The following is a 25,535-nucleotide window of genomic DNA, read 5'->3' as shown; positions in this document are numbered from 1 at the left end:
AAGTTCAAATTTTTCTTCACATTCTTTTACAAACTGTTAGATCTTGGCTTTTTTTCTGATTTTGAACTGAGTGTATTGAACATTGCCTGGCCTTGCATTATGTCTTTTGAATGAAGTGCATCTGGTACCTTGTTCACTTTTGAGAGAAGATATGCAAAACCTAATTTGTCATTCTTGTTCCAGAAAGCATTCCAACGCAATGTTTCTATATCCCCAGATATGATGAAGCATACTATGTAATGAAAGAACTTAATGAGTTCCGCTCAATAGTGACTGGACAGTTTTGGTTCCAATATTGCAGCCTCAATAAGTGCATTGTCTAGGCCACATCCACTGAGATCACTTCCTGCACACCGCAGCACAACTTTTGTAATGTGGAAAACACCCATCATTGGATAAAGTTCATCAAATTCTACTGGACTGCTCATAAAACTGTCAGTTACAATCTGTAAAACATCTTCATCGCTGAAAATTGGCAGGATAGGCTGGTCTTCAAGCTAAGCATGTACATTTTGGAAATTAGAGATGTGAATGCTGTTGCGTAGTTTGTGACTGGAAATGGAGTAAAAACTGAACCTTCTTCAGTGTAATGGAATTGTGGGAGATCAGAGCATGAATTCCAGCCCACGAAGGAACTGGCTTTTCATCATCCTTCAGTCCGCACCGAATAAGCATTCTTGTTGACTCCCATGATTTGCAGAACACTGGGGCATAACAAAATGTGTTAAGTCCAAAATCTAAATATTTCTGGACACTTCTTAAAATGGTTCCAGTTGATGTTAGCTTTTCGTTCACATTAATTTGGCATATAATTTTTTTTTTTTGTTGAAGTCCTCAGATTTTGTAGTTAGCAACACTCTGTGAAGAGGTAAAGATTCTCTGCTACCACCTATTTCGCTCAAGTGTATGAAATGTAATCAACGGGATACCTGTAACAAATACCACTATTAAGTTAATTTACTGATCTGATGGCTATGACACATCATTATAAAGCCGCCATTTTGGAAAAGGACTGAAGGGTTGCCATGAGTAGTTATTTTCTGTCTCTCTAAGACTACTTGACCCCCCAAACCTATGTTTTGACACCAGAATGAAGTATATAGGTCTCATGGTTCCATAAATATTGCATCATCACTGGAACGCATCCGCCATTTTTTAAAATGTTGTCCAGAAAAAAATTGGTTCTGATTAGCAATGTCTTCTCAAGCTAAATTACTTCTTTAATGATACAAAAACACAAATCAAAAATGAAAATCTCTGGACAACAACTTTTTATGCTGGTATATCAAGGGGCCAGGACTACTAAGCATTTCCTACTTTTTGCTCTTAGGAGAAAAAGGATGAGGGGTGCTAGTCTTAGAGCTGGGTTCTGGGCTTTTTGCTTCCATGGCGTTCTCCCCTTCTGCGCTAGAGGGAGACTTGGAAGCATCAAGTAAGCAGAGAGCAAAAGAATGTTTTAAGAATTTATTTCCAACTCGAAAAAAGCCCTTTACTCACCCCTATTTCCTTTGGAGGCTGGAGTGCAGGGACGGTCCTGTAAAGGCTGTATCGGCTATCTGTAGATGTGTCATGTTGTGCCAAGCAGTCATTTTGCTTATGTGGAGCTTGTCTTGTTTGTATGCGCCGACTTTCTCTTTCATAGAAGAGTGCATCTTTTTGCTGCCACCTTTTTAATAAGTCAATGTGAGCCGGTTACCAAATTGTTAATTTTGATGCTGCATTTGACCTGGGTTTGTGCTTGCAAGATGTGTTTTGCCTCTCATGGGAAAGCATGTCAGATAGAGGAGTCTTCTTTCCCCTTCAGCACCTTCTTTTTCCTGATCTCCAGCTCCTCCTCCCAAGGGAGCAAGGGGCGGGAGATGATTTTGATGAGGAGAAAATAAGAAATTGCTGCCAGTAAAAATAAATCTGATGCTAAGGACTGTTTCCCAGGTAATCTGAAAACAGTGATGATTGGTCTCATCCTGTGGACCAAAATGGGAAGAATATTACCAAAGATTTATTTTACCAATAGCAGCATAGGGGCTTTTCATCTGACGATTGCTTTGGTTCCTCACAAGAGACTGTAATAAGACAATTTAAGAAAGTGGCTAGTTTAGGTTCGCTGAAGCATCGGTTTATTATAAACCTCGTGTTTTGTGAATAAAAGTGTCCTGGGAACATTATTCTGCCTAATATCATTTCAAAACTTTATTCATTGAAAGATATGGAAGAAAAATTTACCCAATGCTGTCAAGGTTGAATGTAGGTGCAAACCTTTTTGGGTGGTCATTAATGGCAGAGGAAAATATTCTTTGAGGACCCTGCAAAGGAAAAAGTTGATCGAGCTCTTAAAAAGATGTATGCTGGTGCCTAGTTATCTCTCCGTGCTTCCATTATTGAAGCTTGCTCCTCCCAGTCTGACTTAAGATCACTATGTAAGGTGGTTCAGTACGGTCAGGAAAGTTCAGATTTGTTGCATAATATGGCAAAGCGGATGGAAGTTTGTCTACCCTCTCTTTTGGTGCAGTCAGTGCTTCTGCTGTGAACTTTGGTGGTTCCATAGCAGCTCATAAGAACCTTTACATCAAAGAATGGAACACTGATGCAGCTGAAAGGCTCTTAAGAGGCTTTTAGAAGGGGCTTGTCTTCTTGGAACATGAGTTAGAACTTGAGCATCACAAAATCATCATGGAAAGGAATAATTACTTCTTGCTTAGAAACCCGCACAACAGGTGTGTAAATACTTCAGGACAAAGTTCTTCCTTTACTGAACTGTTAAGGAGTCACCAAGCTGTAGAGAATAGTTCTAGTTTTCAGAAAAGGTTATTTTAATGGACATCTCAAAACAAACAGAAGCCGGACCTCTGGGCGAAAGCGCACAACCTGGTAATGCCAGGACCCAGGACGAAGATGGCCAAGAGTTGTAATTTGGTTGAAGAATCCATCTTTGCTATAGGTTAGAAAAAATATCCTTTAGGTGCAGGAGTCCTGAACATTGTAAGAAGAGGATGTGCATTAGGGTTTCTCTCAGATCTTATTGACTCTGGGATCATACCTGCTCCTTACCCGAAAGATCCAGCAATTAGAGATGCCTTGGAATCAGACCTTTAGGCACTATCAAACAAGAAAGAGATTGTTCCGGTGGCATAGTTTGAGAGAGAGAAAGGAGTTTATTCCATTGCATTCTTGGTACCCAAGCTGAATGGAGGTTATCGGATTGTGTTCGATTTAAAGAAGGTGAACAGCCTTTCAAAATGGAAAGTCTTCAAAGGATCATTCCATTAGTAAAAAAAAAAAAATCACTTCATAGTTACAATAGATCAGATGGTAGCCTTCCTGCATATTCGAATGAAGGAGGAACATCTAAGGTATATAGGATTCTGTGTGAAGGTTCACCTCTGGTAATTCATAGTTGTGCCGTTCTGTCAAATATCTGCTCCTAGGGTATTTACAAAAAGTGGTGTCTCTCTTAGTAGCACATCCCTATCTGCAAGGAATACCAATCTTTCCTTATTTGGTCTATTGGTTACTCCATACTTCTGATGATTCTGTGCCAATGTCTAGAGAACACAATGTTGACCCTAAGCTGCCATAGTTTCCTGAAAAACTTTTGATAATGTCAGTTATTTGCTTCAAAGAATCTTGTCTTCATCAGTGCAAGATTCAGGATGTATCTGGGCAGAGTCTCCATATTCCCCTTTCATTGGCCCCTTTTCAATTTTTCTTCAGTTTTTTTTATTTATTTATTGCGAGCATACTGCAGCTCCCAAGATAGTTCTAACAGCCCTCTTGTTTGCCGCTCATTTCATTTTCAGTGTGCACTGAAGACGCACAGTGTGCACGCAAGACCACAGACTCTAAACCAGGAAACCACCATGGAATGACCTTATCCATAGTTTATAATTGTTTAACTATTCCACGTTTGCCTACACATTTGTTCTAAACATGGCAGCCATGCTAGAACACGAATATAGTGAAACATTATACAAAGCACTATTACAAAACCGACGCCAGCTGCGATGTTTAATTTTGTTAGTCCAAGCATACGTCCGTGTTTAGGCAGAAGCTTGTTGTCATATTTTCTACTTTTATTATTTTAATATATGCTGCATAGGTTGAGTTTGTGTGTGTTTTTATTGTGGTTTGTCAGTGGATGAATGATCGGATGGAAAACTGAAAGGATATGTGACAGAGTACATGATTGATGACTTACTGAGTGCATAAAGAAATCAGTGAACGAGGATGCACTTTAATTTATATGCTAGGTTTATTAACATGCCCAACGCTTATTTGGTTTTGGGATTACAACCTGTATTACCATTCTCATTCCTTCCTCCTTTTCTGAAACCACGTAGGGCTATGTGCAATTGCTGTAATTAGCTTTTGTAAATTTTCTGAATTTCTGAAAAAAAATATATGTTGGAGGAAATAGCTTCTAGTTTTCCCCGAGATCTATTTTTGCACAGGAAGCCTTTAAGTTTATGTGAAATTCATACACCTTCAACTGCACCTAAAGGCACAATTGTATTTTCAGATACCCTTTAATTTAAGGATTGTCCCCCAACATGGATCTAGGCTGTCTTCCACTCGTAATGTGTCTGAACGTTCCCGCTTTGCTTAACCTGCAGGGCTCCTTTATCTTCATTGCATGTGTTACTGTGGGCTTGGTCCATGTATACATTCATCCATTATCCGGTTTGGGCCTCTCCTTCCCTCCTCAATCTGCCTGTACTTCTGTGCGTATTGAGACCGTCCTTCCACCCTGTGACTTGCTGTGGAGATCTCGTTGTCCCATCTGCTGTACTGGTACTGGCACTCTAAAATGTTTTCTTGCCTGCAGTGTGGTTCTTCTCCCATTGGCCACGCAGTACAGCGTAAAGAAACTCTGCCTGATAAGGTTCCTGTCACCTTATATGGGCTGCATACCACTCCTCGCACTCTGCAAAGCTGTGCTCTCCTTAACTATTGTACCCTGCAGTGTGGCTCTCCTTCCCTTAGAGGGCAGGGGCTCACCATAACCCCAACCCCACCCACCAAGTGTCCTGTTGTGAAATTGCAAGGGCTGCATATTTAACCACCGACGTGGATCTTACATATGGAGTACAAGAATATCGTGTCACACTTATATCGTAGAATGAATAATCGAGGGCCATTTTGAAAATTGAGTGTGCAGATATTCTATACACAATTCCCAATTTATTTGCCTTGCCAATATATACGCATCATTTAACACATAGATGTGAAGTTAAGAAGAGTAAATGTATGCTTACCTATATGTACTTGTCTATATTTTGCCCCTCGATATTTTGTCTACGAAATCATTGTGTCATTCAGAAAGATAACTTTAGTTATCACAAGCCTTGTTTCCTTTGAATTTAGACGCTGGCACACAATCTAATATGCCGGTATTGTAATACAAACAGATTACCCGTTTGGTGTACAGGTGTCACTAAAGATATTTTTACTCATCACTCTTGGCTTCTGGGAGGGATATCTATTTAACGAGCCAGTGATTCTCTTGACATTGAATGTTTCTACATGCTTTACCTGCACTAGATCGGCGACGATCGTCCCAGTCTCACGTTGGACCAGTATTCATATTTAAGCAAATGTTAAGGATGAAGACACCCTCGATTTTCATTGCCCTCCTGGATTAGCTCATATATGCTTTGTCTCAGGCCTTAAACCTATCCTCTGGGCATGACCTACAAGGAAACGCCTTCACCATCTGTCATTACCACTTAATGACATGTACTGATTTTTTATGTCCATGCACACAAGCTCTTTTTACGCTTGTTCTAATTAAGTTTTCCCTGTTCAATGGCAATTTGTAGATACTGAATTCCCCAAGAATTGGGCAGCTCATTTGTCTCCTTGTACATGATTCATGCTTTAAGCTGATGAAGCTCTCATTTTTTTCAGATACCAATCCTTGTGCTTCTAATAATGGTGGATGCAGCCATCTCTGCTTCTTCACTCCGCAGGGCACCAGATGTGCATGCCCAATTGGACTGGAGCTCTTAAGTGACATGAAGACCTGCATCATCCCAGAAGCCTTCTTGGTGTTCACCAGCCGAGCCGCTATCCATCGCATATCTCTGGAGACCAACAACAATGATGTGGCCATCCCCTTAACAGGGGTCAAGGAGGCATCTGCTCTGGATTTCGATGTGTCTGACAACAGAATTTATTGGACAGACGTCAGCACTAAGGTATTTGTCTTTATAGCCTGTTGACCACCCCGCACTGGCCATGATCATGGTGCTTTTTTAATGACTAGGGCTAATGCTCACTTCTATTACTGTAATCTGCACTACGTACATATTATTTAATTTGTTGGTTTTTTTAAATCTCCGTAGGAAAATGTGTACTATATTTAGATTATCATGCTCATTTTAGAGCTTCTACCATCTGTTGCATGTGAATTCTGTGTTGGTAGCTTAATTTGAAAACTGTCGAAACAGCTTTGCAGTAAGCTTTACATCCATTTCATTCAATGTTGAAAATTCATTTTGTACAGCATAAACCTGCCAATGAATTGTATAAAATTGTTAAAACGGATTACTACTTCACTACCTAAGGACTTCTCGAGAATGTGTATAAATATGGGTACAACAAAAGGGGAAACAAAATGCTAAATGCCTTAGTTTCCTTTGGAAACGTCTTGCGTCAGATTGTTCATGTCTGATAGACCTTCAGAGAGTCTTAAGAAAGGCAACGGTGATAACCATGAAGGAATGCCGACCGGCAGTTCTGGAAATGTATATAATGCATTCGGGAAGCTCACAGTAGCTCAGGGGTAGCAGAAGTATTCCAGGTTTTTGTAACACACATTTAAGCATATTTACTCCCTCTGCGCATCTTGACTGAATACAAGAGAAGCAGTCAGTTGTGGCTGGCACGGCACGCAGGAGGATTAATGGGGGGCATTAAATTAAAAATAAAAAGAATCCACTTACCTGTGCCGCCACTGCCGTGCTGCTTCTCTCCTCTTCCTGCAGACACAGGCTCCTAGCCTGCCCTGCGCCAATCCTGGCGCTGCTCAGAGCAGCGTCAGGGTTGGCTGGGAGCGTGCAGCCAGGGCACTCCCATGCAGACTGGGAGCTTGTGCAGGCTCTCTCCAGCCCAGCAACCATGTCGCTGGGCTGGAGAGAGCCCTGTGCGCATGTGCGTTTGGCTGGCCCGAGATGGCCAGCCAAACATACATGCACTCTGAGGAAGACTCATCACCCCTGAGGCCCCACCCCTTTTCCACAAAAACAATAATAAAGTTTATTATCGTTTTTGTGGAAAAGGATTGCAGCTGACGCTGGGGGGCACAACACATCTCCGCCCTTATGGGGGAACTGCGCCTGGAAGCAGCTGCCTGCATTTAACATATGCACTATTTGTACTAGCAAAGGTAGAAAGTGGCAAACAGCACCGTTGCTTAAAAAAAAATTAATGTGCGCTTTCGTATGGACCGCAGTTTTAAGAACTAACACAATAAAGTGAGGCTGGCTGCCCTGCTTGAGAAGAAAAAAAAAAAAAGTCGTTCTGCAGGAACAGAACGACTGGTTTATCTTACCAGGGCCAAGCCGCAGAGCTTGGCAAACTGTGAAGAAATAATTTTAATGGAAAACAGTTTGGTTAGTCTGTTCTGCCAAACTGATAGTAATCACTGGGGGAACGCAAAACATCTTCTGGAACGCCTGGTGTCAAACTCCATACCATGCTTAGGAGCAACAAAAGGCCATTGTCCTCTGATAGTAAAGATTAGTACATTCTTTGTACCCTATTGGTGCACTTGTGTGGAGTTCCTCTCCTCTGTTCGATAACTTAAGTGTTGTTTCCACTGTGGCTGTTCTGTCTGTGTATACTTCACCTGGCTTCATTGATTTACTTAAGCTGTACTCTTCATGTTAGCTTATCTTTGGCTGCATCCCATGAGAGAGGGCACTGTGGAAAAAATAATCCTTGCAGAATCCTGGTTCCACACCCTGAATTTACGTTGCCTGTAGTTATTTTCATTTACCTTTGCTACACATCTGACTGGTGAAAGGCTGCATCGTGCACAACTATTGATGCGCCGCTACCACTTTATTATCTCCTCCAGTATGTGTATATCAACATATTTCTATTGCACACATCTAGCTATCAAGCAGCATAGTGAAGTTCAGGAGTATGTTAAATGATCATTTTACAGTAGCAGGTAATAGGTGCGTTACTGTCTCTGATGGTCTTGTAAGTGAACGAGCCGGTCTTAAGCAAGTGTGATTTCTTAACTGCTTTAATGTGGAGGACATAATATCTCTTTGTTATGTCAAGGACGTGAATGTCTCATCCTGTGCATTCTCAGGGAAAATCCGGGACCACAATAATTTTCTCTTTGTAAAAGTATCTCAGAACACGGGGGACGGGACGGGATTTAACAAACATCCCAAAACGTTTTTTAATTCACTATAATGCTCAGTGTTTTGTGTGCACTGACGTCAAAATGATTGAAAGTGGAATCAGTCAGCACCCTTGGGCACCTGCTGGTTTGGCTTTGATCGTGCTTGGAGGTAGAACTCAGTCCCCCCGTGCACTGATATGGACTGGAGACACAACCGTGGAAAGGGGACCTCGTCCCCTTTCCAAAGTTGCCTCTTCCTAGTGAATCTCTACATGGGGATTATACCACCCACTAGACACAAGGGAAAATTTGTTGTTTGGGTGGGAGGAGGAACCGTTGTCAGCATGAATGTGCTCTGCCCCCACACCCAACAATCTTTTTGTGTCCCCCTACCCCTTCTCGGGGGGGGGCAGATAGTTCCCTTTCCCCTTATATTTCTCCCCCTCCCCCATGGTGGCAAAAGGTCACTAGATACCAGGGGAAAAGAACGTATTAAAAAAGGGTGGTATAGCCCACCCTAGCATCATGCTGAACCCCCACCACCCCAGAAAAGGCATAAGTCTTTCTGCTTCCCTTTGGGTGCAGATTAGAGGTGTTTACCCTGAAATTAATCCCATCCCCTCAGGCACCTAAGAAAAACAAGCATTTGCAATGCAATAGGTCTCGCATTTGTTTGAGTTGGAGCTATTGCCGTTGTAAATTCATAACTGGACTTTTCTTGCCACATAAACTGGTCAACCATACCTTATAATTTGGTCTTTTCCTGATATATAATTCCAGTGGCCTTGCATTATAAGTAAAGCACTCCCATTTATCTTCTTCCTCTATCTGCATCAAAAGAGGAAAGTGTTGCCATTTAGCATCCTAATTTAAACCTGCCATGCTAATTCCAATAGAATGCCACTTTCACCACCCTACCATCAGAGTTGCTGGCTGGCTACCACAAGTCCCAGAACAAAAAGAGACACGACAACCACGGAGGAGTAACAAGAGAAATAAACTAAAAGGGTCACCCAGTACCCTGCATTCAGGTCTGCAAAGGACCCAAATCAACACTTGCTAATATGAGAGCTCTTTTTGTCCCATTGGACAGAACATGCAATCAAATGTCTTAAATGTTGATGTCTTAGTATACTGTACCACTGTGTACAGCAACATGTCACTTTAAGGGCATGATGGTTCAGGACTGTCTGCATTTACCTTGCAGTGGATTCAGTCCTTCCTTTCTAGTACTGGAAACTGGTTCGAATTATGTGATTAGAACTATCATCACCCGGTGACATGTAGAATGGACCCGGTGTTATCTGTTTCCTGTCTTCTCTCTGGGTGTTCCAGTTTATGAAATAGGGCTTCTTAGGCATGAATTAAGCAAACAGCTATGACCTCGGGGTGTGCACCCTGGGATATAGTAGGAGCTAGCCCTGGGAGGTGGCAGTCCCCAAGGCCATCACTGGCTCCACAAGAAAGGCCGTGCAGCCCACCTCCAACGCGAACTAGCTCTGGGTAAGTGGAGGTCCCCAGGGGTCCGTGTTTTAAATTTAGCCTCTGGGAGGTGGCAGTCCCCAGTGCTGTGCAGGGGTGCATTAAATGTAATAATAGCCCGAGGTGGTGGCGGTCCATGAAGGGGAGGGAGGGGTGTGAACCCGTCCCCCCCCCCTTATTCTTTACATGCCCCAGGGACCTCAATAAAAACATGCACGGGTGTCTGCTTCTCTCCACCTCCCCCTCCTCTCTCCCCCCCCCCCCAAAGGGCCAGACTTTGACTCGCTACCCTTTGAAAGGCCTCCTAATAAGGGCTTACCTCAAGCTCCTCTGGTGTAAGCAAGAAACGTGAAAATGATTTTTCATCATAAGCTCTCCCTCATTCACCAAGTCAATGCAGAGATGAAGGACTTAAAACTCCCAAACCTCCAGGCCAACTATGAGATGAGGCTAAGAAAAGCCCTAAGCCCACTTAGCCCATTGCATCATTGATTAGACAGAGCTCACAAAGATAAAATACAGGATGCAAAAGTTTGAAAACCAGACTACCAGAATTTGGTTGTCTTGATTAGTGTAAGCACGTATATATAAAATGAGGTCTGAAAACTCACCAATATCTCCAGCTAGACACAAACGTCTAGATTTAAGATCACTCCACCATAAAAAAGACCTACTAGTATTGAGTCAAGGGAATTGACACCTGACCTCTAACAGGTACCTTCTCTCTGCAATTACACTCCTTTTGAAAGGAGTAATAAAATGAAGTATAAATGCCAAACTCCAGGGAGTAGAAGGTTCCAGCATATGGAATGAATTGAAGACTAAACTAATAGCAAAATCAATCTATAGGATCTCCAGAAAAAGCCATAAAGCAATCCACCAACTGAACTCTATGTAAAAAGTAGCCATGTTGGGGAAACATAGGATTTTGAGCATTTCTTTCCCGCCTCCAAAACATTCAAACTCTGGTATCGCTCTGCCATGGCCAAAAGAAAAAGGCAGTCCTCTATTAGCAATGTAATTAATGTGCTTCGCATTGCCATTACCACATTAATTTAATTATTCAGTAATCACTTACATGGTACTTCTTTACAGCAGTGGTATCCTGCGAACTGAGGTACACTTATTTTGCGTGAGACACTCCACTTCCAGCAGTTATTATTTTACCATAGCCAGGGTTTAGGCGACTGTGGTTTGTGTATTCAATTCTTCTACGCTACAAACTGAGCACACAGATGTCACTCTGGGCTTGGAGAATCAGCATATCCAGGTGAGCCTCGGGTCATAATGGGTATGAGCAATCTTAAGAACTGCTATGCTATCTCTGCCACAGCCTACAATCGCCTGCCCAGCCTCCTCTCTGTTCCTTGATTTCCCTGGACATACCTCGCTGCTCTGGAGTTACAATGTTTCCAGGAAGAGCTACTCCACAGCAACCTCTGCCACCGTGTTCTTCTGTAAGGAACTCAAGTTGTTAATACCGTGTCATAGGGTAGAACATCCAGAACACGCAGTGCCCTAGATTTTTGGAAAAGGGAATAAGGTAGGCAAAAAAAGGGACAATCTTTCGAAGTTTTGCATATTCGAAACAATGGCCACCTTGAAGCTACAACGTTTCAGCCAGTTACGGAAATGTACTGTTTGTAACTCATATCCAATTAACCTGGTTTGTCAGCACCTATACTGCAGAAAGAGAACTTTAGGGAGGAATATTGATCGAGAGAATTTTCTCCGCTTGCACGGTCTAAAGATATGGAAGTATAGCATTTGGGCAGAAGTTGTGTGTTTCCAATAGAAACGAGCAACGGCAAAGGAAAAGAGATGGCCTCATCATGATGTTAATGATGTCATCGTGCATGACTTGTGCCGGGCATCTAAATTCGGGAATATACATTAAATATTGTAACTGTATCGATTTACTGTACGCATCAAGAGCATTTAAGGAAATAGATGAAAACATAGTTGTGGTCATGATTGCCTTTGCGCGGCGGCAGGGGGTGGCAACAGGTGCCCTCATAAAACAGCCTCCAACATTTGACCTTTGTCTTTGAATGCACAACACATGTAACCAGAAAACATAATTTACAGCCCTGGTAACGGAAACAGGATTTTGCATGACTGGAGCTACTGAAAACATACAGCGCTCTGGTCAAATGCTCTTAGCCTAATAAAAAAGTAGTCCCTAAGCACATGCTACAGTGACACAAGTGGAAGGATACAAGTACCGATGCCATGCTCCATGGGAGTGTACAACTGAGGAAAAGGTGGGACAAAGATGAAGGATTGCCCACTAGCAATCACAGATTTTTTATAGACACTGGAGCAAACCAATGAAAATCCTGGGAGCCCACTAAGAAGTATGTACTAAAATACATACCAGAGGTGGTACTCTTAGGCTCGACCTAAAAAGGGGAAGAGAAGAGAGAAGCAGGCAATGTTTTGACAGACTGATGCGACTGAGTTATAATCTTGCAGTCTTCAATGACACACACTGTTCTCCAAGAAAACCTTTGGTTTATGAATGATAATATACACCACATTTTACTTTGGTATCACAACAATCAAACAACAGGTAGTCTAGTGCCCATCAACGGATTGTGGTTTACCAACGATAGGATGTGGATATGTCATGTCTAGCCCTACAGCTACCAGGATATAGCTGGAGAATCGAACCAGGTGGTGTTGACGCAGGTGAGTTCTTCAAAAACAGCCAGAGAATCAGTAGGGCTAGAGGGAGTACAGTCAGGTGAAAATCTCTGCCAACTACGATGGTAGAATGCAGCAACACAAGAAAAGGTAAGGGCAAAACAAAATAACTGAGAACTGACTAACTTCTGAAGGACTGAGGGAAGATGAGATGTAACAAAAATGTGGAGGGATGCCAAACTAGTGTGAACTGGCTTGAAGTGGAATTAGCCCAACAACTCCTGTTGCCAAATTTCAAACACTACCTTCGTTGCCTTCCTAGGGTAGAGCGCACAAGCGCTCTAGCATGTTGTAATCTCTCTGTGGGCTTTTAACCACGCCCACCGCACACTCATCAATTTCGTTGGTTTGTGGGCTTGCCTTTTAAAATTCACTTGATTTCGTTAGTGAAAGGCATGCATAGGGCATGCCTTTTCTGGTGTTTAGCCTTCCTAAAGCACCGGTAAACTACTGAAAACTTACGAGGCTTCATGTTTTCCACATGGCTTCTGGACTACTTTTTCTTTTCATTTCCTATGCAGGCTGACCTCGCTGGGCAGTAGTCTAGCGCTTTGTAATCGACCCTTTTACATAGATAATTGCATAACTGCTGATACGTTTGACTGCCAGTGAACTTTTGTTTCCTTTTCTGTCTCTCCTTTGGTCTTCACGCTCATGCCATGGTGCTTTAAATCGGCTTGCTTATGTAAAACTGTTTCACTTTTCATTTTCAATTTATGTGCCAATAAAAGTCCGGTTAGGACTTTACAATGCTAATAGCTCTAAGTCAAGCAAATGCGAGACCCATTGTATTGCAGATGCTTGTTACCCAATGCTGCCTCATCTGGCATAGAAGTGCTGATTCTGCTTGTGTGTTCAGCTCTTAAGACCCCTGAGCATGAAGAACACTCATCCCTAGTCACAAAGGGCCTTCCTAGTCTTCTGTTCCCTACCTTCCATGGTTTACATGCTTGTGCATGTCTAACCCAATGATGCATCGTCTTATAAGTGATTGTTGATTGTTTATTGAAAAACTGCAAACCCCTAACCTTACTTCTACCGTGAGTGTCTGTTCGTCAGCTTCGAGTACTATATTGACTCCAGAAAGATGGCTTGTCTAGCCTTTAGCTAATGCTCACCTTATATTTTCTTTTTGGATCTTATATATATGATTTGTGTGTCACATGTTATATGCGAAGCAGCATATGAAACCTGATGCTTAAGAATAAATGAAATAATTGCCATGTTCTAATTGCATAATTAAAAGAGGGTGTGCACCTTATTATTTTCAGTCGTTTTCAGCTATTCTCTTGTTTCTATCACATCCTGCTAGTTATCTTCATTCACTCTTCATTCACAACTGTGTGCTGGACAGAGAATCATTTATTCATAGTAAACCACTAACTTTGTAATATTTTATTTTATTTGTTTTGTTTTTCTTGCAGTGCCATGAACCTTAATAATAAATAACACTATAGCTGATTGCATTATAGAGTGATATTTTAAGTCTGCTCTCATGTATATGTACATTGTGGGTTTGTGGTTTGTTGATCTTTTTTTCTCTTGAAATGTGTCTTAAGAACTAACAAATCATACATATATTTTACTTGGCCACAAACTAGTTATTTTTAGTTGGTTTTGTAAGGTGCTTTAATCGTACCAAGGAGATATATTCTACTTGGTTTAAGGTCAGTGTGGCCTCTGATTGTTTTATTTTGTTCCTGTCCCCAGCCTTGAAATGAACCTTCGCTGGATGTATAATTGCTAAGCATGGTCTAATTTTAGATGAGCATCTCTTGGTCAGACTTTCCACTTCAAGTCCATTCTTGTTAAAAACAGCAATGGAGCTGCCCGACAGTTTTTGCAGCATCGCTTCATTCTAGTTACAATCTGTTTTCCGGATCCACCTCTGTTGGAAATGGTGGCCCTATGTCGCCAGCCAGTGACACTACAAAAAGAACCCGGATAACAAATATTAACTTCCTAAGGGATCCATATCTTTTAAAAGCTGTATGCGTTTGTTTAATTTCTCGACCCATGTATTTTTTAAACGCATTGACAAAGCCAGTAGATTTCGCTTTTACATGGTGCTTGCACAGAGACAGGCAATATGCATGCATACACATACATGCACATATGAAGACAGAGCAACACACCTAGACGCATTCATGCAAGCACAGGGATTAATGTCTACAGACATCTATTCATGCAGACATGCAGCCACCCATGCACATAGAAAAATAGACATACAATGATTTACTTACACATGCCTCTGTACATTCGGATAGACATGAAACTGACCAAAACACAGCAGTACATTCAAACTGCTCATAGAGTCCCCAAAATATACAGGTCTGTCAACACACAGATATACCTAGAGGAACGAGAGGACAGCCAGAAGGAAGGATAGACTGATGAAGAAATATAGAAACAGATGGCATACATATAGGGCTCCATACATTCACACGTCTCCTTATCTATATATATCAATACACGCGGGTGAAGTGATACATGAGTAACAGTGACACAGACCAACAGATGTGGAGACACTCATGCACACAGGCAACCACCATACCGAAATCTAGTCAGTCTAATAAACACAGAGGAGCTTATTCAGCCAGGAGCAAAAAACAGTCATCCGTGAACACAGACCTCCAGGTAGGTACACAAGTACCCAGAATAGATGTGCAGACACTCATGCACACAGGCCTACCAACATATGGAAATCTATTCGTACAGCCTAGTAAACAGAGGCACTTACTCAACCAAGAGCAAAAAACAAATAGCCATCCGTGAACAGAGGCATCCATGTAGATACACGAGTACCAGTGTGAACCTCCCGTGAATTCTTGACTTTTCACGGAGAATTATTTCTAATAGGCTATGGAAGAATTCAATCTTTTTGCGGTTGCTCATCCATTCTTGCTGTCTCTGGAATTCACTTTCCATCTTTGAACTTTTAGTTAAAATTCAGTACCTGCATCTCAATATTGTGATTTTGCAAATTAAGATTTTCATTTACAAATCATTAATACCAGGTGCATTTTTCCAACCAGTCCAAGACAATGTACAAACCTTTTTACTTGTATAGAGCGATTTGTCACCTTTAGATGAGTAGTGCAATCTTCATGTATTACCTGTACCAAATTTAATTTCCTACATTAAACATGCATTTTGGTGTTTATGATGTTGACAAGTTCACTAATTTAAATGTTATTCTTTTAAAACGTGTTGCCCATATAGAGTGGACAGCCTACTTCCTACACACATTATATATAGGACCAGTGATATTTGTGAGTGATAGCGGTATGGAAGTGTCATGCTTTACTTTCAAAGGAAAACGTTTTACTTACCAGTTCCGTGAAGGGTCATGTGCAGTAAACTGTTTTTGAGCCACTGGCCAAAATCAAGTTGATAAACCATGATGAAAATGATTGCTTGCTCATTTTTATATCTCCCTAGAACGCCCATGAATTAATTGTGCAAGACATACATTAAGCGCAAACGAAAATTAAGCATGTTCCTTGTTACTCTACCGGTAGAGGCATTTTTTGTAATGGTTGAGACATAACCACACACTTACTTCATATATAACTCTGCTTCACTGGGCTGTATTTAGCAGCTGTTATTAAACAACTGTATACATTATACCATCCTTAAGAGATAAAAGGACGGAAGTGACGTTTCTAAGACTGAACTCCTTGTCACCATCTGCTTGAACAAATGTTTCTGCAGCAGGTGCAGTGACCCCACCCGACACAAGCATTGTCATTAATATAATAGATGTGTTCCTAAAAGGGCTTGACAAGAAAACCAGAGCTTCTGGTGCTAGTCAGATGCGGCTGATGTCAGCACAGCTCACTCAGTGCCAGGCATGGTCTGAATTCCTGGGCTCTACCACGTCTCCATCTCCTGCTATCTCTCACTGGGAAACCTGCGAAGGAGTCTGTGGAAAGTTTGAGGAGGTGTTCTCCTCTCTCCTAGCCACACAGCCTGAAGAAACCCACACAAATGTCAGAAGAGAAAAGAATCTCTGACGCTTAAAGTACGTGTTCTGTAAATTACTCTGCTCCTCACCACTCCCTCTCCCACCCCCCCCCTCCCCAGAATTTGTCAGCTATCCACAGTGACGGGGTGGGAGCGTGAGGGGCCGGAAGTGAGGCACACGGCCCATGAGTCTGCTTTCAGCAGCTTGAAGGAGTGTGTGTGTGTGTGTGGGGGGGGGGGGGGGGGGAAGGGGGGTGGGGGGGGGTGTTGTGTGACATGACAGGTGTGTCAGGTTTCTGGGGGTTGAATGTAGGCATCAGGGAGCACAGTGGAACAGATTGGCCGAAGGGCTTGGATTCATTAGAAGCACTGAGGCTTATTTTTGAAATGCATTTTAACAGGCACCTTGTAAACAAAACACATGAGGGTTTTACTGGGGTCGTGTAAAAATGACAACAAAGAGCATTATTTCAGCACTCTTACCTCACTTTAGTAAAGTTTAACAGTGTGCAGGAAGCAGGGAAAGGGTGCAGTACCACAGGCTGTCAGCAAATGTTATCAAGATAACAGCCTGATTTACAGCCCTGATTACAGAAACAGTGTGCTCTACAAATGGAAAGGGAAGATTCTCCTAACAGTAGCAGGAAACTAAGGGGAAAAATTCCCCTACAGAAGAGATAATCACAACAAAGTTTAATTATACAGAAGTTGGTCCCTGCTCTCAAAGAGAAAAAGGCAGGACAAAGAGGCATGACTGACCACTAGCAAGGAATGATTTTAAATGACACTGAAACAAACAAATGAAATCGCTTTAAGCCAACAGTATACCAAAGGCATACACGAGCTCGTACAGTTGTACTCGACCTAATAGACGGGTGTGGTAGCCCACCAAGGAATTGGGCCATGGTCCCACTCCAGTATAGGACCAATAGGGTTTCTGCTCCAGCACCCTTAGAGGGTGGAAGGCAATCAAGCCAGGGGGCCAGTTCAGGTGGGTAGAGCTAGGAGAAGCCCACTAGACACCACTGAAAAATAGCTTTAAAAAAGGGGGAATTGCCAAAAGCGGTAGGTCTCACGTTTATAATGTTAGCCCTGAGCTGTTGACTTTAAAAACGTTTGCCTGAAAAGTATTGTTTAACAAATAAATACATTTAAAAAAAATGTCAAAATACCGAAGGTAAAGCAATCTCACCATGTTTCAAAACTGTAAATTTAATTTAATGTTTTCAATCTTTACAAATGACAAGGCATATTTTCCAAATATTAGGGACATTGTAGCTTCTGCATTTCTTTCTACTTAAGTCTGTGCTTGCCAAACAGGTCTTGGTTCTTGGGGTGCTGAGGGTTTAGAATTTAGAGGATTGAGTTTGCTGTGGGACGTTGGGCTCCACGTAGTTTTTGATGTGTGATCTTGTTTTCATGGAGTGTGTGCATGGGGAGGTTTTTGAAGGACTAAAATGTGTGTTTTTCTGAAATTTCTTGACTCTGTAAATTGGTGTGGAAAAAAGCAGAATGGAGGTTTGGGAAAGGGCCCATCTAGTCCTAGGGAAATGGGGCCCTGCCTCTAATTGATTGAATTGCTGACAGGATGGCGTGGCCTGTGGGGAAGATGAGTTTGGTGGTGTGCTCTCTGATGTCCATAGAAGTTAGAAGTGTGTTGAAGTATTCCCTCATTGCCTTTGTGCTCAAGTTTCCAGGTGGGTTGAAGTCTCTAAAGAATGAAGAGACTTCTTAATGAAGGTGGTGGTAATGAGGTTTGAGATATCTTCTGTGAAGTTCTTGTAGGGCCCACGGGGTTTTAAGACCAGAATAAAGAAGGCTCTCCAAGAGCCACAGAGAGGAATGTGACAGGTGAGGAGCTCAAACGATCTGTGTGAGTCACTGAAGGTGTAGTGTCAAGAGGACTTGTGGGTGACGGCTAGTCGCTCTCCTTTCTAGTGTGTGTACGGTCTTCATATTGGCTGCTGTAGCCTACTAGGGTGTGGACATCGAGGGCAGTGCTTAATTTGTGTTTGTTATTATTAGTGGGCACTCATTTCTATTTAAGTGTTTGTTAGAAAATAGTATCCAACTGATATTTGCAGGAAGTATCAAGGACACTTAAAAATCATGTATCTGGTTATAGATGTAATGTCTTTAACTTAATCATACATTGAATGTACTGTTAACCAGATCTCTCTGAATGTACTGTTAACCAGATCTCTCTGAAGAAACACATGTCTACAGTACAAGGTAATGTGAACTGCACAGTGCGTAATGCAGTGGCTAGAATACAAAGTAATTCAGTACAAATAGAACAAGAGTTGGCAACGTCAATAGGTTTTGCCTATGTGAGATCTATTGGTTTGTCATTGTTTTTTTTTTTTAGATGTGACATGGCAGTGTGAGCTGCTGTTTGGGTGTGTGAAGTGAGTGTTTGAAAATCACTGAGCATTTTGTGTGTGAGTGCACGTGAAGGGAGAGAGGTATTCAGGTTCAAATATGATCTGTTCTCTCCAGCATACAGCTTTCATCAGGATTCCTAACTGAAAGCCACAATACCACTGTACCACACCCGTGTCCAGCTTTCTTACTGTGTGAACTGTCCAGCCTGTGGTGTAAACCAGCACACCTTCACAAGCAAATCTAGAACTGTGTGCCCTGCACCATGCAAAATAACTAAGCTAGACATGACAGTGTAAGCTTGTTCCTGTAAACAGCGGCCAGTTTGACCTTGTATGCAACCTCCAGAGAGCTTTGACAACTAGTGCATGCACAGTCGCTGGGCTGGCAACAAATGCCTACCTACACCATTCAGTGCTCGTTTTTAAATGTTTTCAGTCATCATCCAGATGGGCTAAGAAAACTGAATAGGGTTAGTAACATAAGCAGCTAATAGACATTGTAAGCTACAGATTGACAAGCCTTTGGTTAGGTCACAATAGCTCAAAATGTAGTTTTTAACTTGGTTTTCATGTAGTATGAACAGAAACCAGCATGTCAGAGCTTTATACAGGGGCCAGGCTGGGATGTAGAAGTGGTTAATCTGCAAGTATGGTCTTTTCATTTGGTGACGTGGGTCTTTGAACAGTCAAATTACGAGTAAAGCTGACTTTGACACATAAGTTCTGTCTAGGTCTATCTGAACCAACAAAGAAACGCGTACAAAATGACACTACGTCAACGGAGCCCTGTAGGAAGTTGGCTCTGTATGCACTATTTCAAAGTAAGGAATAGTATGCACAGAGTCCAAGGGTTCCCCTTAGAGGTAAGATAGTGGCAAAAAGATTTAATAATACTAATGCTCTATTTTGTGGTAGTGTGGTCGAGCAGTAGGCTTATCAAAGGAGTAGTGTTAAGCACTTGTACACACACAAGCAATAAATGAGGAACACACACTCAGAAAATTCCAGGCCAATAGGTTTTTGTATAGAAAAATATATTTTCTTAGTTTATTTTAAGAACCACAGGTTCAAGATTTACATGTAATACTTCAAATGAAAGGTATTGCAGGTAGGTACTTAAGGAACTTTGAATTAGCAAAATAGCATATACAGTTTTCACATAAATCACATATAGCTATTTTAAAACTAGACAGTGCAATTTTCAACAGTTCCTGGGGGGAGTAAGAGTTTGTTAGTTTTTGCAGGTAAGTAAACCACTTACGGGGTTCAAGTTTGGGTCCAAGGTAGCCCACCGTTGGTGGGTTCAGAGCAACCCCAAAGTTACCACACCAGCAGCTCAGGGCCGGTCAGGTGCAGAGGTCAAAGTGGTGCCCAAAACGCATAGGCTTCAATGGAGAAGGGGGTGCCCCGGTTCCAGTCTGCCAGCAGTGAAGTACCCGAGTCTTCGGAGGGCAGACCAGGGGGGTTTTGTAGGGCACCGGGGGGGACACAAGTCCACACAGAAAGTACACCCTCAGCAGCACGGGGGCGGCCGGGTGCAGTGTGCAAACACGTGTCGGGTTTATAATTGAAATCAATGGGAGACCAAGGTGTCTCTTCAGCGATGCAGGCAAGGGGGGGTCTCCTCGGGGTAGCCACCACCTGGGCAAGAGGGAGGGCCTCCTGGGGGTCACTCCTGCACTGGTGTTCGGATCCTTCAGGTCCTGGGGGCTGCAGTGCAGAGTCTTTACCAGGCGTCGGGATTTGAGGTGCAGGCAGTCGCGGTCAGGGGAGCCTCGGGATTCCCTCTGCAGGCATCGCTGTGGGGGTTCAGGGGGGGGGGGGGGGCAACTCTAGCTACTCACGTTCTCGCAGTCGCCGGGGAGTCCTCCCTGAAGTGATTGTTCTCCACAAGTCAGCCAGGGGCGTTGGGTGCAGAGTAGCAAGTCTCACGCTTCCGGCGGGAAACGCAAGTTGTTTTAAAGTTGCTCCTTTGTAACAAAGTTGCAGTCTTGGGTGAACAGAGCCGCTGTCCTCGGGAGTTCTTGGTCCTTCTAGAGCAGGGCATTCCTCTGAGGATTCAGAGGTCGCTGGTCCCTGGGGAAAGCGTCGCTGGAGCAGTGTCTTTAGAAGTGGGGAGACAGGCTGGTAGAGCTGGGGCCAAAGCAGTTGGTGTCTCCGTCTTCTCGGCAGGGTTTTTCCGCTTAGCAGTCCTCTTCTTCTTAGGTTGCAGGAATCTATCTTGCTGTGTTCTGGGGAGCCCCTAAATATTGAATTTAGGGGTGTTTAGGTCTGGGAGGGCAGTAGCCAATGGCTACTGTCCTTGAGGGTGGCTACACCCTCTTTGTGCCCTCCTCCCTGAGGGGAGGGGGGCACATCCCTATTCCTATTGGGGGAATCCTCCAAAATCAAGATGGAGGATTTCTAAAAGTCAGAGTCACCTCAGCTCAGGACACCTTAGGGGCTGTCCTGACTGGCCAGTGACGACTCCTTGTTTTTCTCATTATCTCTCCTGGACTTGCCGCCAAAAGTGGGGGCTGTGTCCAGGGGGTGGGCATCTCCACTAGATGGAGTGCCCTGGGGCATTGTAACACGAAGCCTGAGCCTTTGAGGCTCACTGCTAGGTGTTACAGTTCCTGCAGGGGGGAGGTGTGAAGCACCTCCACCCAGAGCAGGCTTTGTTCCTGTCCTCAGAGAGCACAAAGGCTCTCACCACATGGGGTCAGAAACTCTTCTCTCAGCAGCAGGCTGGCACAGACCAGTCAGTCCTGCACTGAACAATTGGGTAAAATACAGGGGGCATCTCTAAGATGCCCTCTGTGTGCATTTTTTTTATAAATCCAACACTGGCATCAGTGTGGGTTTAATATTCTTAGAAGTTTGATACCAAACTTCCCAGTATTCAGTGTAGCCATTATGGAGCTGTGGAATTCGTTTTTGACAGACTCCCAGACCATATACTCTTATGGCTACCCTGCACTTACAATGTCTAAGATTTTGCTTAGACACTGTAGGGGCATAGTGCTCATGCACCTATGCCCTCACCTGTGGTATAGTGCACCCTGCCTTAGGGCTGTAAGGCCTGCTAGAGGGGTGACTTACCTATGCCACAGGCAGTGTGAGGTTGGCATGGCACCCTGAGGGGAGTGCCATGTCGACTTAGTCATTTTCTCCCCACCAGCACACACAAACTGGCAAGCAGTGTGTCTGTGCTAAGTGAGGGGTCCCTATGGTGGCATAAGACATGCTGCAGCCCTTAGAGACCTTCCCTGGCATCGGGGCCCTTGGTACCAGGGGTACCAGTCACAAGGGACTTACCTGGGTGCCAGGGTTGTGCCAATTGTTGGAGACTACGGTACATTTTAGGTGAAAGAACACTGGTGCTGGGGCCTGGTTAGCAGGGTCCCAGCACACTTCAGTCAAGTCAGCATCAGTATCAGGCAAAAAGTGGGGGGTAACTGCGACAAGGAGCCATTTCTTTACAAGCCCAGTGCAAACTTCCTCCTTGTATCCTAGACTCATGCCGAGAACTCCTCAATTCACACTAATGCTTTATGGTATGCATGTATGGTAGACAGCCCCTCTGAAACTTAGATCAAGACAAAACGGTCAGCTATTGGTGGCTGGTAAAGAGAGCCCACTCACAGGCCCATACACAGGTGAATTCCACAAACTAACTTCAATTAGTGCACGCTGGGGTTCTCACAACCCCACACCATGTACAGAAACAGGACTGGTTACCACATTCCTTCCCACGGCAATGCCCAGGATCATTCAGTGAGTCTGCAGTAAAGAGTACATGGAAGAACAATGTATAGGCACCGTAAAGCCATGGCGTGGTATGCACTGTTTAATGGACATGCTGCACTCTGGCCTCCAACGCAAGCAGAGGTTGGTACTTTACACTGTTGAACCAGAGGGCGTTTGTCAGTGTTCTGAAGCATGTGTGTAATAAAGGACAAAAATGGATGCACACAATAAACAAATAATTGGTAATTAATAAATTGTTTTTGTGCACAATCCAGTGTGTCAAACGTGGAAGCACAGCAGATAAGCAGAGCCACCTCTGGGACACAAAGCACCTACATCCAGGGAGCTTTCATCGCTTTCAAGATCTGTGCCAGGGCAGATCAGAAGATAGCAGAGCCATCGCACAGACAGAGGTAGCTTACACCAGTTTCACACTCCTCGCTTGCTAGAGCAGACCTCTATCCTAAAATAGGTATGTAAGCCCTGGAACAGGCTCTGGAGCAAGTCACAAGGTGTTTTAAGGACATGCACAATGACCCACAATGCATCTGCGTGTTTATGATTTAGCTGCTGTCTGCCATAAATCACAATTCAAGCACCAAGTTTTCCAAGTGAGAATCATGTGAAGCGCCGCAGTACCTTTGGATGGTGTGGCACGCAGGGAAGAGAGCGGCGACTAGGTAGGAGGAGAGAGACGGCCTGCAGATGCACGCAAAGTGTATGAAGTGCTGATCATAAATGAAAAAGAAGTACCTGCAGTGTGAGTAGCCAGTGGAAGGGCAATGACCAGTGACCTGAAGCTGTACTTGAGGCTGTACTTGGTCCAGGCTCCACACAACAGCATGGACGGCAGGCAAGAGCAGGAAGTGAAAGCATACGACATGCTGGCCAGTCAGAAACCATTAACTAAGAGTGTCTTTGGAATCAACCAATGGTCAGTTCAGGTAAGTAAGGTGTGGGATCTAAGCCGCGTGCAGCCAAAACCTAAAAATGGCTTTTCATCACACTGTAGCGAGCCTAGATCTTATGCTTTGATAGAAGTGTATAATGGTCCAGTCATTGAGAAAAGGGACAGTGCGATTTTAAAGATTAGCATCAACGTTTTGACCTCTGTAGCAAATTAGACCAAGGTCATCCTGAGGTTTTTGTCAGGGACGCGTCTAAAGTGGCATCCTAGTAAAGGATGCGCAAACAAAATGAAAATACTTCCATCTGACATAACATGAGGTGAGAAAAACATGTTTATTCTTGTTTTGTGTGATATTTATATGGAAATAAACATGTGATGTTCTTTCGTCAGGCTTTAATTTAATTAACCATGGCCTTCAGAGAGGTGAAAGAATCGCCATAATGTAGCAGAGCCAACAAATAGCAGAAAAGGTGCTAGCGTTGTTACTGCCCTCTGTTACCACACCTGTTTCCTGAAGCAATCCGGGAACAGCGGTGCAAACACCATCACGGATAGAGCAGGGCAGGCATCACATTTCAGTAGACCGGTGTATTGTACTGAGTTACTTATGTTCCATTTCCGGCACAGCCACAAGTCTTAAACATTAACGGTCCATAGGGCACACAGCATTCAAATCCTGCAACTGCAGATGCTGTGTGGTACTGAATGTCAAAACGAAATGGTAAGTGGTAAAAATTACGTGCATTTTTCATCATAGCCTGTAAGGATCTTGAAGGTAAGCAATGAGTTTACCCAAGGACTTTCCAGAAGCTAGACTTTATTACTCCGATCTTCTCTCCTCCTGCCGCTTCTCGTCCCCACCCCCAGACAGGGCGCTGCTTCAGCGAGAGTCAAGGGATCTAGGGCCAGATATAGGAAGGCTTATGCGCCTCGCAAACGGCGAAAAACACCGTTTGCGAGGCGCAAAGGCCCTTACGCGATGCAGAAACACATTTTGCGAGTCGGTACCGACTCACAAAATGTGTTTCCGGCTCACAAATAGGAAGGGGTGTTCGATGTAGAGTTGACTTGTGACCGCAAATCAACTCGCAGTTACCATCCACTTGAAGTGGATGGTAACTCATTCGCAAACTGGAAGGGGTCCCCATGGGACCCCTTCCCCTTTGTGAATGCTCACAAAATTATTTTTTCAGAGCAGGCAGTGGTCCTATGGACCACTGCTTACTCTGAAAAAAACCGAAACAAAAAGGTTTCGGTATTTTTTCTATTTGCAGCTCATTTTCCCTTAAGGAAAACTGGCTGCAAAGAGAAAAAAAAAACTGCTTTATTGAAAAGCAGTCACGTACATGGTGGTCTGCTGTCTCCACCAGGCCACCATCCCCGTGAGTGCCTAGACTCGCTATGGGGTCGCAAAGTGCGACCCACCTCAAACATTTATGAGGTGGTTCTTTGCGACCCCTTAGCGAGTCGCAGAAGGTGTCTGAGACACCTTTCTGCATCGCGAATTGCGAGTTGCAATTTGCGAGTCGCTTTGACTCGCAAATTGCAAGTCGCAATTTGTGACTTACCTACATCTGGCCCCAAACCCCTTCCTTGATAAACTCCTGTAGGAAAGTACCATCTTGCCTTGCATGTTACCCCCATATTTCACTGTATATATGTTGTTTTAGTTTTATGTGTCACTGGGACCCTGCCAGCCAGGGCCCCAGTGCTCATAAGTGTGCCATGTATGTGTTACCTGTGTTATGACTAACTGTCTCACTGAGGCTCTGCTATCCAGAACCTCAGGGTTATTCTCTCTCATTTCTTTCCAAATTGTCACTAACAGGCTAGTGACCAATTTCACCAATTTACATTGGCATACTGGAACACCCTTATAATTCTCTAGTATATGGTACTGAGGTACCCAGGGTATTGGGGTTCCAGGAGATCCCTATGGGCTGCAGCATTTCTTTTGCCACCCATAGGGAGCTCTGACAATTCTTACACAGGCCTGCCCTTG

General features: G+C 43.5%; 1 protein-coding gene across 1 annotated transcript in view; it reads left to right on the top strand.

Annotated features, from left to right (window-relative positions):
* LRP5 (LDL receptor related protein 5) overlaps positions 1-25,535 on the top strand; it is a 397,037-nt gene that overhangs the window by 242,533 nt on the left and 128,969 nt on the right. Inside the window, exon 9 of the mRNA XM_069223040.1 lies at positions 5,905-6,194. Coding sequence (XP_069079141.1) covers positions 5,905-6,194 — 290 coding nt within the window. The remainder of the gene's footprint in view (positions 1-5,904; positions 6,195-25,535) is intronic.

This window comes from Pleurodeles waltl, chromosome 3_1 (genome assembly GCF_031143425.1).
Source record: "Pleurodeles waltl isolate 20211129_DDA chromosome 3_1, aPleWal1.hap1.20221129, whole genome shotgun sequence".
Classification (NCBI taxonomy): Eukaryota; Metazoa; Chordata; class Amphibia; order Caudata; family Salamandridae; genus Pleurodeles; species Pleurodeles waltl.
The sequence above is the reverse complement of the archived record's forward strand: the minus strand, read 5'-3'. Positions and strand labels throughout refer to the sequence as shown.